This window comes from Protomyctophum bolini (assembly GCF_963924005.1).
Source record: "Protomyctophum bolini genome assembly, chromosome: 20".
NCBI lineage: Eukaryota > Metazoa > Chordata > Actinopteri > Myctophiformes > Myctophidae > Protomyctophum > Protomyctophum bolini.
The window spans coordinates 21,564,272-21,577,980 of record NC_137881.1 but is presented as its reverse complement, the minus strand read 5'-3'; the positions used below and the strand labels follow the sequence as shown (position 1 = coordinate 21,577,980).

The following is a 13,709-nucleotide window of genomic DNA, read 5'->3' as shown; positions in this document are numbered from 1 at the left end:
CCAATTCAAAGACTTTAGGCGGTGGTGATACATATTGGAACGGTGACAGGATTGTTGGTGAGGTCCAATTACTGAGACTAGACAGTGGAATTATTTTGCAAAGATTTTCATTTAAGGCTTAAAGCGAAACATCTCCCTCGAGTCTCACTCGATATCCTTGGATATAATGAGATTCCTTGGCTTGAGTCACTGAACCGGCCGGTATCCACTTTCCCATCACTTGCCAAATTATTATAAAACATAAAAATGAAAAGCACTAACAGTTTGCACTAACAGGAAATGTTTGTTTTTAAGTTTATCTATATTGTGGCACAGTTAGGAAAGCTGAGAGAGATACAGCCTTCTTCTTTTAACTCCATTGCAAGAAATATTGAATAGTGCATTTACAGTAGGCCGCCTATGGCCTATATAACGTTACCCAAAAGGCTCTATACATTCACTTGTGCATTTACACAACGATGGGCAAGGAAACATGCAAGGCACAAAGTTGCTCAAATGGAGCAATTATATGTGTTCAGTGTCTTGCTCAAGGACACTTCGACATTAAGTCTGGGGGAGCCCGGGATTGAACTGGGAACCTCAACCTTCCGGTTCAAAAGTGGCCGTTCTACATCCTGATCCACTGCACTGCACAGTTTGGAGTGGTAGATTGCATTTCCCCCATGTTTGTGTCAAATCTAAGGGGAAACTAGGTCACCTTTGGTGTTACGCACATCTGGTGTCTCATTCCAGTCTAGAGAAGTAGTCAGACAGGTACATGGACAGTTGGACACTAGTCATCCTCTAGTATTTTAAAGACCAGAACCTTTTCTAGTTGCTGTACTATCTTGTTTGACCTGAATGGAATCACAACCTGAATTAGTTGGTAACACTTGGGAATGGATACATGTTAAATTACACATCTATTTATGTCAACATAGCTTCTGTAGAAGAAATGTCTATTTATAAATCGGTGTGGGGAAGATAACCGATTTTGAAACTGAAAAATGTGACATTTTGCACTCCATAAATCACACACACTGTAGGAGAAGTTGACTTTTGCAGAAGCCTTAATCAACCAAAGAGGCAGAGAATTTTTTTTTAAAAAAAACACACACACACACACACACACACACACACACACACACACACACACACACACACACCAAATATGTTATTGAAACCCAGCGATTCAGAATACATCAAGATAAACACTATGTATGGAAATGTCATTTTCCCACTGAGCCCCCTTTTTTATTTTATTAGTCTGGTGACAGTGAAGCCATTTGAGGAGATAGAGTTAGGAGTAGGACAGTATGGTACAGGCAGAATGCAATGATGGGATTTTCCAGCCAGGTATTATTCAATTTAGATTGCTCAGCATTTCATTGAAATGTCCATATTTAAAGATGGAGGTTATTCCTTCAAAGCGTCAATTTTTCTTTTTTAGCGGACAGCTCACTCCCCAGCGGGAGACCACTCGCCCCACAGAACAGACTACAGCTCTTAACCCATTCAGGACGGGAACCCCTTTTGGTGTTTTAAGCATTATGTTATACTTTAGTTATTGAAAAATAGCAGATCTATAAACTCATAGTGCGGCGCTACGAGCTTGTAGATCTGCTATTTTTTGCTAAATGTGGTTTAAATCTTTATATTCTTTCAGAGCGAACGTTTTGAACTCGATTCTTTGCTTCTGGGGGAACAACATATTTTCAGATGGGGGGTTGGTGGCCAACTACATATATTATTTGGGGGTCCTTGACATGAAAATGTTTGAGAACGACACAGGGTTTTTCAGAAAACTGTCAGGATTTATAGAAGACATTTGTAGAATCGTCCTCAGGTCAGTTGAACAAAAAACAACAGTTACAATGACGAAGGCGCACCATCTGAAGTGGACCTGAGACCGTCGAGCGCTGTGCTGAACGTTAACGAAGTCTGTTTCGGGATTCCTCTGATCCATTTCAAAAGAAATTCTATGAATTTCTACGTTTGCTGCAAGGATGAGTGGAACGATCACTCTTTAGATTAAGTATAGGACAGTGGCCGTGTGGTAAGAGTGTCTGCCCTGAAACTGGGGGGGTCGGCTGGGTAATACCAAAGACTGTAAAAATGGGACCCAATGCCTCCCTGCTTGGCACTCAGAATTTATGAGTTGGATTGGGGGGCCAACGGCTGCAGCTCAACCCTCCTGGGAAGAAGCAGCTCCAAGTAAAAATGCATAATTAATGAATTAATTATTGGCTGTCCATGTTTTAAAATGTGTTCTTTTTCATAAATTAACGCCCTACTTTATTACACTACAGTGTCACACAAAAGCATGCAAAGTAGCAGATCTGCAGCACAAAGTGACACGTTTTGAGCTTGTAGATCTGCTACATTACTACTTTTGAATTTTAATTGTGAAAAGTTACAGTTTTCCACCGACAGAGACAATATATAGGGCCGTTGTTAAGTCAACAAAGTAACTTGAGTTTTAAAATAATTGTAGTGGGGTAAAAAGGACTTCTACTAGATCACTATATGATCTAGTAGAAGTACTTCCGGGAAGTACTTTCGGGGAAATTCTCAAGTAAAGTAGGCTACCTCAAAATTGTACTTAAGTAAGTACTTAAAGAAAAGCATTGAATTATTAAGTTTGCCGCAAGGAAGAGCAGAAAAACACCAGTTAGACTCCTTCATTATTATCATATTTCAATTCAGCGGGCATGGTAAAAAGGAAAATTAATTATTCAAAGGGTTTGTCTGAGTGTGTAAAACTTTATTTCAGCTTTTATTACTGCTATAAAAACAACCATTATATATGTCAGTTCTACAAAGTAGACTTTGTTTTAAATGTGTTTTTCATGCTAACCACAACTTTATTCATTGTCTTATTTATATTATGTAGGCCTAGTGTCTGTCATGATGACTTTATATGAGTTCATTGAAATAATATAAACAAAGAGAATTTTACTTTTTGTTTGGCTATGTTTTGTGTAAAGTTTTCCTATATTATAACTGTCTAGACTCAGGGTGGCTAGACCGTGGACAGTGAACGTCACAAACCCTGAAGCAAATCAGTTAACTCTACCCATTTACAGTACAGCTTACAGCATATAATACATATACACGCACACACACCGACTCACGTCCCAGTAGCTGGCCACGATCAGTCCCATTAGGGCAAGACCAAACTCAAAACGTGTTTCTAGCTAGCGGATCTGCTGGTTGTGTGTGACGCTGCAGCATGATCAAGTAGGCCATTGTTTCACTTACGAAAAACACAGGTAGAACATGGAGATAGGAGGTTTCTTCCCAACAGCAAGATATATTTTCCGGCTTTCAGCCCCTTGCAGAAACAGTAATACCATGTGGTCACTGTTTTAAAAAAAAAAATCACTATTGGGTCTGCATCAGTTGTCACTGTGCTCTTTTGTGCGTTGGCTTTGACCTGAAGAGGACACCATCTACATTAATGCGGTACACTGGTGCAAAGGCAACTTCAGCCCACTCAGCACTGTCCAAGTTAACAGCACCAGCTCCCCTTTGCCAAGGAAGGAAAAACAAAGTCATTATGAATCCACTCTGACTATCACAAGTCAATTAGCAGCCATGCCCAATTGCTCATCATGCTCCATGCAGGCCCCAGTCAGCTGGGAACTCATCATCTACTCTACCATCTGTGTGTGTGTGTGTGTGTGTGTGTGTGTGTGTGTGTGTGTGTGTGTGTGTGTGTGTGTGTGTGTGTGTGTGTGTGTGTGTGTGTGTGTTGATATAAAATATAATTTCATACGAGCAACTGTGAATAGTGGAATAACATGTTTGGATTATTGTCCTACTGACAACATGATTGTAGACTTGATGACAAAACCAGCAAAGCTACAACTGTAAAAGTTTGCTCAGTATTTGTTTGGCAATTAAAGTGCAAGAGAAGCATATAATTTACCAAAATTATTTTTTGTTGTTCATTTTCTATTGAAGGCCAAAGAGGGAGAATATATATTTTTTGTTTTTGTCAAAATGACATTATGTGCGCCCTTACTCATTGTGTCCTACAGAGGGCAATGTTGTCTGTCACTGACTCTACCTCTGTGTCACCTACACTACTACCTGTTGCGTGTCAGATGATGTTATTATGTGATACAGAGCAGCAAGATAAAATATGTCGACTGAGAGTTCTATTAAATCTCCACTGCAATGCGCTATGCTTATCAAGCCAATGTCCGGTTAAAGACCAGCTAAAGCCATAATTAACTACTATTGGTTAAACTGGCTCCAAAACTGTGGAATGCACTTCCCATTGCAGTCAGAACTGCAGCATCACTCCCAATCTTCCGCCGTAGTCTGAAAACCCACCTTTTCAGACTCCATCATGGTCCATAGCACTTACCCTACCCCCTTAAATAGCATTTCTGTACACTTAGATAGCATTTGATACAGACTTATAGCATGTTATGTAGACAGCACTAGAATTGCATTGTATATAGTCATAGCACGCCATAGTATATGTATAGCATAGTAGTATATATGTATAGTTTATATGTATAGTTTCATTATATAGATATTCCACTGTTACTTTCTTAGTTTACGCATGTTTCATGATAAATGCTTTTATGTGATGTATTCCCATGCTTTTGTTCTTGCTTAATGTAAGTCGCTCTGGATTAAGAGCGTCTGCTAAATGCCTAAATTGTAAATTGTAAACTGACTTTGATGCTATATCAATTTAGCAGGGAACCCCCTAAATCCCTGCTAAACCCCTAGGTCCTAGGGGTTTCCTTACTTACTTACTTAATCCTCTTCGTGCTAGGTAGCACATAAGGTCTTCACCAACGAACGCCAATGCAGTCTGTCTTCTGCCCAATGTTGCAGTTGGCCCCAGGTCCACCCCAACTCCTTCATTTCTCTCTCCACTGATCTTCTCCAGGTCTCCAGGTTCCTAGGGCCTAGGAACCCCCCTCATGTAAACACTTTGAGAACCACAATGGAAAACACAATAGGCCTACGGTATTAATCACAAAGCTATGCATTGTCTCAGTCACAACAACCCAGAGGTTAGTTTTGTAGAAAAAAAGATTGTTTAATGTAACAATTAAAAGGTCATACACACTGCAAAAAAAAGAAAAATACATTAAAATCAACCAGGGGTGTGTCCCAGATGTGCTGTGCATTGAACACATTCTCCACAATGTAAACCAAAACTGCTTTCTTTGACCAATTTAGACCTAAGGACGATTCTACAAATGCCTTCTAAAGCCCGTCAGTTTTCTGAAATCCCATGTTTCTGTCAATCGTCCTCAAACATAAGGACCCGCAAAATTATATGCAATTGGCCGCCGACCCCCATCTGAAAATATGTTGTTCCAGGGACCCCGACAGAAGCAAAGACACTACATTTTTCACGATTAACAACGAAATGAGCAGATCTACAAGCTCGTAGCGTGGCACTCGGTGCGCTTGTAGATCTGCTATTTTTCAATAGCTAAAGAATAACATAATGCTTAAAACACCAAAAGGGGTTCATGTCCATAATGGGTTAAGCAAAAAGACATGTTACTGTATAAGATACTGATATTGATCTGTGCAAGGGATAATTGACAATAACACCTGATGATTAGGCATTGTCTTGTAGCAGCTGTGCTACACAGCTACTTGATACATTAATTACTAAACTGACAAAGGTTGTCAAAGTATTTCCTTGCTTACGGTAATTAAAGTATTCCAAAAGTTTTGTCTCTGTGGGCCTCAGTAGACCACAGCACTAACTGGTACTTTCAGTTTCAGACAGAACAACAAGAGCTCTTCGCCTCTGCTCACGTTGCACATTTAGCTGGCACTCGACACCGTACACTGCCCCCTATGTGACCTGGCGTGAAAACAGTTAACACTTTCGGGGCTTTAAATTCATCCTACCATCCTACCTAGGCTGCCTAGATTGTCTTATTACCTTTCGAGCATACGCTGAAGTATTAGCAGCTTTGATCGGCGAAAATCCGGCGGAAAATAGTCCCATGGTTTGTTGTTGAAGAGAAAAACATGCCGCCATTACGATGCGAGACGAACACAGCCTCCACAGCATGTTGTAGTCCAAACAAACCAGCCGTTCACTTGCATTGAACTAATTTTCCCAGAAGCCCTAGCAGCCCTGAGCATGGCTTGATTTCCGGTTTTGTCATCAAAACGCGACGGCCTCGTTCTTTTTAATTATTAAAAAATGGCGAATTAAACACATTAAACAAATAGCGGGTTTAGCGTATTACGCAGCACCGACACATGGATTAAATACCCGCTGGGTTACGCAGTAGCACTGTTAATTGTGGTTCTCAACCTTTTCAGGCCCTGACCCCCAAAATAACCCCATTTGAACTTGGGAGAACCCCACCCTGACAAGCACGTTGAGGCATCACATTTAGTTTGACTCGGTTCCACAGATAATTATTGTGAAAATAGCAGATGTACAAGCTTGTGGGGCTTGTAGATGGTCTGTCATTTGACAATTTGGCCAATGCTTGACCAGTTTTATAGTATAATTTGTTTTGATCCAGTGATGGTCTTTTATTATTATAATTTTTTCCTTGTAATTGTCAACTTCACTCGTCATCTGGGGACCAACCCCCCAACAATCATGTGGAGACGCCCCTGGAACTGCTGCTCTAGCCAAGAGTCGTGTACTTTAAGGTGTCGTAGCGGCAACAGCAGTACGAGTGAAACACAGGAGAGCAGTCCCAGTACAGTATGTGTGTGTGTGTATGTGTGTTCTCCTCGTTCCATTGAAACACTTTTTTGCCGGGGAATTGTTCAGAATAAAAGGCGTTATAGATGGAGTGCCAAGCAGATGAGGCAGATTTTACTCTGAAAATCCATTTCCCCCCACCCAAAAAAACAGGTAGGTGAAATCTTCTCTTTTTAGAAGCGTTAATATTCTAAACAAGATGCACGATGAGGTCAAAATGAGGACAGAACATCGGCGTTCTGATCAAAGCCATGGACAGCGGCGTCGTTTCCGAGTAAATAAGGAAGAATGTCGGCCCGTAAAACCAGGAAGTGAACGGCTGCGTGCGGAAACAGCAAAACAGCTCGGGGACGGACGAGCAAGGCGTTGCCTAGCAATTTTTTTAAAGCGTTTTTATATAATTTATTTATATCATATCGTTTTATATCATTAAAAAGGACCTAAGGACGTGTCCACACGTCTGAGGCACCCCGCGGTTTGATTTGAGAGGACGTTCTTGTGTTAACGCGTCTGTTCTGATTCTGATCTGATGACAGCATTTGGGACACTTCCCCCCGGGTGGGAACACACCTCTTTGGCACATTAATGAACACAAAATGTCAAAGAAACAAAACAAGCACATGTTGTAAACAAGCAACAATGATTAGAACGAGACTAGGGGGTCTAACGATGGCACGGCTTCCCTGCGGAAGGACCTATGACGTCACGTGTGATGTCAGAGATCCATGATATCATTTATGGATCGATCAATCAATCAATCAATCAATCAATCAATCAATCATGTCAGTACTATTATGTCAGTCATCTCCATATTTGGGCAACATTTCTGGAGCTTGACCTCCGTTGTCTTCCAGTATACAAAACAAAGCAAAGTGGAAAATATTCAGGGATTTACTGGCAGCGCGCACAAAACAAATCGCACTGACCTGTCCAGTGGTTTGCGAGATAATCACGCACGCACGCACAGAAAGACTCACCCATGAAAACAAAACAAGCAAACACTGTAAACACACAACAACAATATTGTAAAAATTGTTTTACAGGTTCAATAGAAATACAAAAAAAAAATCAAGATTTGTCAACATATGACCCAGCCAGCGTCCCCCAGCGTCTGTTCAACGCGCCACAGCCTCGTACTACAGAGCATAAATGAGGTGTTTGTTTGTTTTTGTCACTCTCCTGGAGGGTGGTGTTCTGTAAGAGGGTCACCCTGTTCCTCTGATGTGTTCAGTGTGCCATCATCCTCCACTGAGGACTCTCTAGTGCAAATAGGCTGTCCCTCCGCCACCCCCTCCTAGGAGGACGAGAGGACATCATTTACAGGAAGGAGGCGAGGCCAGGTTGGGTTTGGCTCCCGGGACGGGTCTGCATGGGGGGGGACAGGATAGGACAGACAAAGACGATTTGCAATTTTGGCATTTAGCAGACGCTCTTAATCCAGAGCAAGAACAATACAAGGTAACCTAATAACTCATCCAAAGTCGTCATTTGACTCATCAATGACTCAAGGGTTACTGACGGAACTAGGCCAACTGAAGGTCATTTCCGATCAGGCCAGATAAATGTGTCAGTGGAACACACTGACTGTTCCATACCTGGCGCACACTTTGCCCACTGGCTTGGGCCCGACGGCCGGAGGCATCATGACCAGCAGGCCGCTGGGGGGTTTGTGGGGAGGAGGGCTCACCGTGGCCAGCGCTCTGACTGGGCTGAGGGGCAAGGGCCTCTGGGGAGGAGACTGCTGCACCAGCTATACATGCACGCACGCACCACACACACACACACACACACACACACACACACACACACACACACACACACACACACACACACACACACACACACACACACACACACACACACACACACACACACACACACACACACACACACACACACACACACACACACACACACACACACACACACACACACACACACACACACACACACACACACAGACAGACACATTGCCCACCAATACCGGGGGTTTAGAACACAGACACAGTACTTGAATGAAAACAGCACAACTCAACTACTCGGGGCTTAGAGGAGTCTTACCAGTGGGGAGCGGGTGGGATTGAGGGGAAGGGGTTTCCTGGGCGGGGTGAGCCTCTGTGGCTGGGTGACACTGGGGGACTTGTTGGGTGGGCCAACGGGGGGCTTGCTGCCCGGCAAAGGCGGTCGCACCGGAGTGGCCTTGAGGCGCTGCGGTGACGGAGCGGGCCGCAGCGGGCGCACCACGTTGACGGGCTGGGTGGGGTTGTTGGGCGGAGGGGCGGGCCGGAGGGGCAGCATCTCTTTGCTGCCGTGAGGTGGCTGGTGGGAGGAGGGAGATGAATGGGTTAAAAAAAGAAAACGAGTGAAAAATGTTAGTCGACTACCTTTTTTCACTGACGAAAACTAAACGAAACTAAATGAAAACTAAGCTATGGTGTCTAAGACTGAGGCTAGATATATTGTCAATTTCGTCAACAAATAGAAAACTAGACTAAAATCTCAGGTAGGGACTAGTGGAGAAGAGATCCAGTAGAACTAAAAGACAAGTTATTTTATGTTTGGTTGTCTCCGAAAATAGCTTATCTACAAGCTCACAACATGACGCAACACAACACGTGAGCTTGTAGGTCGGCTATTTTGGGCACACAGCCGAGTATAAATCGAGCATTTCAACGGCATCGGTCATTTCAGTCGACTAAATCAACTGCACTAAAATCTTATGCATGGTATTAAGTTGACTAAAACTAGACTAAATGGGATTTTATTCAAAAGACTGACTAAAACTAAAGCAACAAAATTTGCCGTCCAAATTAACAGTGGTGTAGGTGTAGTATAGACCAATTCAGAAACGGGTCTCATGGTCGCAGCGAACGTATTTCCCGTAGGCGGAGACGACATATCTGCGGTGTAAACTCGCAGGTCTTCTACTACATTGAATGGTAGAGTGACTGATGTTAGTCTGCTCAAACGTTACTCTTTTACCTACTTTTTACTAACACTAACTCTACAAAGATGCCCAGAACATGGGGATGAACCTGTGTAGTTTGTGGCAACATTCAACTTTCGAGAAAAACGGAATGTCAGAAAATACACCGTGGTGGCTGAGACCAGAGCCATAGAGTAATGGTTGAGACGAAGCAGTGAAAGGTCCTGAAAGATACACAACGTCAGTCTTACCCAATACCCAATCTTTCTGTTGTATACTATGAACACAAGGCTGCTGTACTTTATACCTCATAATAAGCATTTAAAGTATGAGGTATAAAGTACAGCAACCCGTTTCTGAATTGGTCTATAGGCGCCATGGTGAAGGGCACTCACCCCCTTATGGCTGCTGCTGGCTTTGTTGATGGGACCGACCACTTTGAGGTGAAAGGCAGGATTCAAATGACCGTTCTTTTCTTTCTCCACGGAGCTCTCAAGTCTAGAGAGGGAGAGCGAGAAAGAGAGTGACCTTGATAACTACCTTTAAATACATCTGAAATAATGTGCTGCTATTCATCCCAATTCCCAAGGCTGTATACCAAGCGGATGCAGAACATTGAAATACTGCTGTCATTCGTTTCAACAGTGTATCCCAAGCTAACCTTTCTTATGGAGATGTAGAACTATTTTTGAGAGAGAATTCACAATTCTAATGCTTTGCCAGATATATATATATATATATATATATATATATATATATATATATATATGAGACAAAAAAGGGACTCCTGCACATCCAAAAAGACCCGTAGGAGGTGCAAGTCTAGTTAGCAGGCATAGACATCAAAAAAGAGAAAAACCTTCCAAGGAAGGGACTGCACACTCCAGGGAACAGAGATGGACAACTTACTGCATTAACTTCTTTATTAGCATGACGCGTTTCGCCGTGAGCTTCGTCAAGTGTGAGTGTGTCAAGCATATATGGACATTCATTATACATTTCATTCATTCATTATACAGATCCACCCCAGGCGCGGTATAAATGATTCAATTAATTTACATGTATGTATGCTATATGCAGACACAGATGAACAAACAGATCAAATGGAACCTCATTTGAAAAATAAATACATATCTTTCCATATACAGACAATATAAATATATAGCAGATGTATAAATAAAAAATAAACCCACCACAACAGTGCCAATGAACCCAAATACACTACGCCGGGAGCGTTGGGAGCTCGTAGATCGGCAATTTCACTACTTCATAAACATTTGTTTTCTAATTTATGGAATTTCCTTGATTTTTCTTTGATTTCTTCATGAAATTACTTATTCATTCATGAAAACTTTAGCTTTTTGGGGGAATGTTTTTTGAAGGAAAAAGTCCTTATGAACACCTAGTACGAGGGAGAGGTGCGTCGGAGAAATGAACTGGACGAGTAGGAAAATCCTGCACACTGTCTTCACTTAAAGAACTTTAGTTAAACATCAACGTTTCGGTTGGCCAGAGCTTCGGAATGTGTTTTTTTTTGTAATCTTTTGAAATAATACTAATCAAAAACTAAACGTAGGAAACCAAACATCAAGGGACCCATAAAAATGTGCCCGCAACACACAAACGGGTGGGAACCAGTGGAGGTAGCAGCTCTAGAGGAGATAACGCACCTGTGTGAGAGCCACCTGTGGAGGTAGGGGCTCTAGAGGAGATAACGCACCTGTGTGAGAGCCACCTGTGGAGGTAAGAGCTCTTGGTCTTGTAGCAGTAGAAGAGCGTCAGGACGGCAGGCAGCACCACCAGGAAGGTGAACAGCAAACCCACCACCACGCCCACCTGACCTGAGAACAAGTGGTGGGGAAAAAGGTACTCACATCTTTTACCCTAACTAAAAGTATCAATACTGCAATATAGAAATACTTGCAAAAGTTGCAAAAGTATTTTTTCTAATTTTTTATCCCAAGATTTTGCAACCCATTTTCTCACCCAGTGTCAATTATCAAATGTAATCCTGGGCGCTACACTTCCTCTGCCAACCTGGGGAGGGCAGCGGACTGACCTCATGCTTCCTTCTATGCAAAAGTCGAGCAAAAGTGCTGGCAAAAAAATGTACTTAAAGTACCAAAAGTACGGAATGTCCCACTTCACAACTTTGTATAAAAATGATAAAATGTATACAAATCTTTTAGAAGAAGCTCACAATGCGTCACAAGGTCACATTGCAACGCATTGCGAGCTTGTAGATTTTCAAATGGCCAGCATGTCTATAGGGCTGAAGTAGTAAATGCATGTTTCTGCATCTACAAAGTAACTTGTGACTAAAGTTTTCAAATATTTGTAGTGGAGTAAACGTACTTGCCTCTGGAATGCACTCCACTAAAGTACAGTACTTGAGTAAATGTTCTGCCGAAAAGCCCCTGCACTCCCCATACCCACCTCCCACACGCCTCCCCGCCTTGCACTAAAACCTAAACATTATTGGACTTCATTGAGTCTCGAAGCGTCTTCTCAGAGGATGTTTAGACCAGCTGTGTGTGTGTGTGTGTGTGACACACAGAGAGAGAGTTAGAGAGAGAGAGAGAGAGACAGAGAGAGAGTTAGAGAGAGAGAGAGAGAGAGAGAGACAGAGAGAGCTAGAAGGTGAACTCACTGTCGTATTGTATTGGTCCACTGTCCACACTGCCTCCCAGTCCGGGCTTCTCACAGAACGGAGGAGCCCATCCTCTGTTGCAGTGACAGTTCCCATTGCTGTTACACACCTGCACAGAACGCACGCACACACACACACACACACACACACACACACACACACACACACACACACACACACACACACACACGCACACTCCTTAGAACAGTGTCATACAGTAAGGTACCATCGTGCAATGAAAGATAATCCAGGCTTGAACTTCATGTGGCAGGCCACTGAGGCCAGGCATGGCATTAAAATTCCAGACGCAACACGTTACATCGGACCATAAATTGATCGTGTAATACATTGATTTGCAGCTGCATTTTATGAGAGACGTAGCAGCCACACACACACACACACACACACACACACACACACACACACGGAGCAATCAATCACCTCAAAAGTTTGCGAATGGTCGTTACGTTATAATGGAAAAATGTATTCTGTAGAAGAAGTGTTTTCCTCTTGATGAATCTCTCCACATATGCTGAATACAACTCCCACCACCACCAAAATGTAGGATAAAGTGATGACTCACTACAATTACATCAAGATGTACAGTAATTAACCACATTGCTGATTAACACGCCTATTTATCTGCTAATGATTCAGATGTCATGAAGGAAGGAAGTTGGAAGTTGTTGGCTGATTCTTTATGATTTCTATTTCTATTATATATAATATAATATATTATTAATATATTATATTTGTGCGACTGTAAAAACCAAACGGAAGTGGACCATTTAAAGACATATAAAAACGTCTATATGACTACTCTATTGTGTTCTGATGGGTGCGCTGGCCATTGGTTGTGCTAAAAAAAGGGAAAAAAAACGGGATAAAAAAACGAATTTTGGGCGTGCATGTCCGTGTACGCGCGCGTGCATGCGCGTGTGCACGTGCACACACCCGAGCTCCGGCACCTAAGAATTTAGAAATGAAGCACTGATAATCCCCCCATAAGACATACAATGACCTTTTTTAGACAAGGTCTTTTCCTTTTCATAAGCAGCATCGTTCAAGTGGCTGTATGGTTGTATAGTAAGGATTATGAAAGGGCTTTGTGAGATAGACACTTAGACAGGTTGGGAGACAAGGCTGACAGGCTAGGCACATTCAGCAGCATCTCTATAAGCTATTGTCCTTATTCACCCAGGCAACCATTACAAAAAAAAGAAGAAATAAACTACCAGCTAAAAATGGAAGTCCCGCACACAATGTATATACTCACAGTATAGCAGTTGTTTATTGGGTTACTTCAGTCTTTCCAATTTTCTGTATTTATACTTCTACTACACTACATCTTACACATATATTGTATTGTATATACTTTAGTTGCTAATTACTTATTTAGATTATTATTACAAAACCCACTTCAGCCCTATATACAT

General features: G+C 42.2%; 1 protein-coding gene across 2 annotated transcripts in view; it reads right to left on the bottom strand.

Annotated features, from left to right (window-relative positions):
• Positions 1-5,025: 5,025 nt before the first annotated feature.
• The window catches only part of adam19a (ADAM metallopeptidase domain 19a), a 93,554-nt gene continuing 84,870 nt past the window's right edge, over positions 5,026-13,709 (bottom strand). For both annotated transcript variants that reach the window (XM_080792699.1, XM_080792700.1), the window contains exons 19-24: positions 12,274-12,382; positions 11,344-11,464; positions 10,019-10,121; positions 8,759-9,016; positions 8,293-8,447; positions 5,026-8,062 (exon numbers count right to left, since the gene is read on the bottom strand). In XM_080792699.1, coding sequence (XP_080648825.1) covers positions 8,011-8,062; positions 8,293-8,447; positions 8,759-9,016; positions 10,019-10,121; positions 11,344-11,464; positions 12,274-12,382 — 798 coding nt within the window. In that variant the 3' untranslated portion in view covers positions 5,026-8,010. The remainder of the gene's footprint in view (positions 8,063-8,292; positions 8,448-8,758; positions 9,017-10,018; positions 10,122-11,343; positions 11,465-12,273; positions 12,383-13,709) is intronic.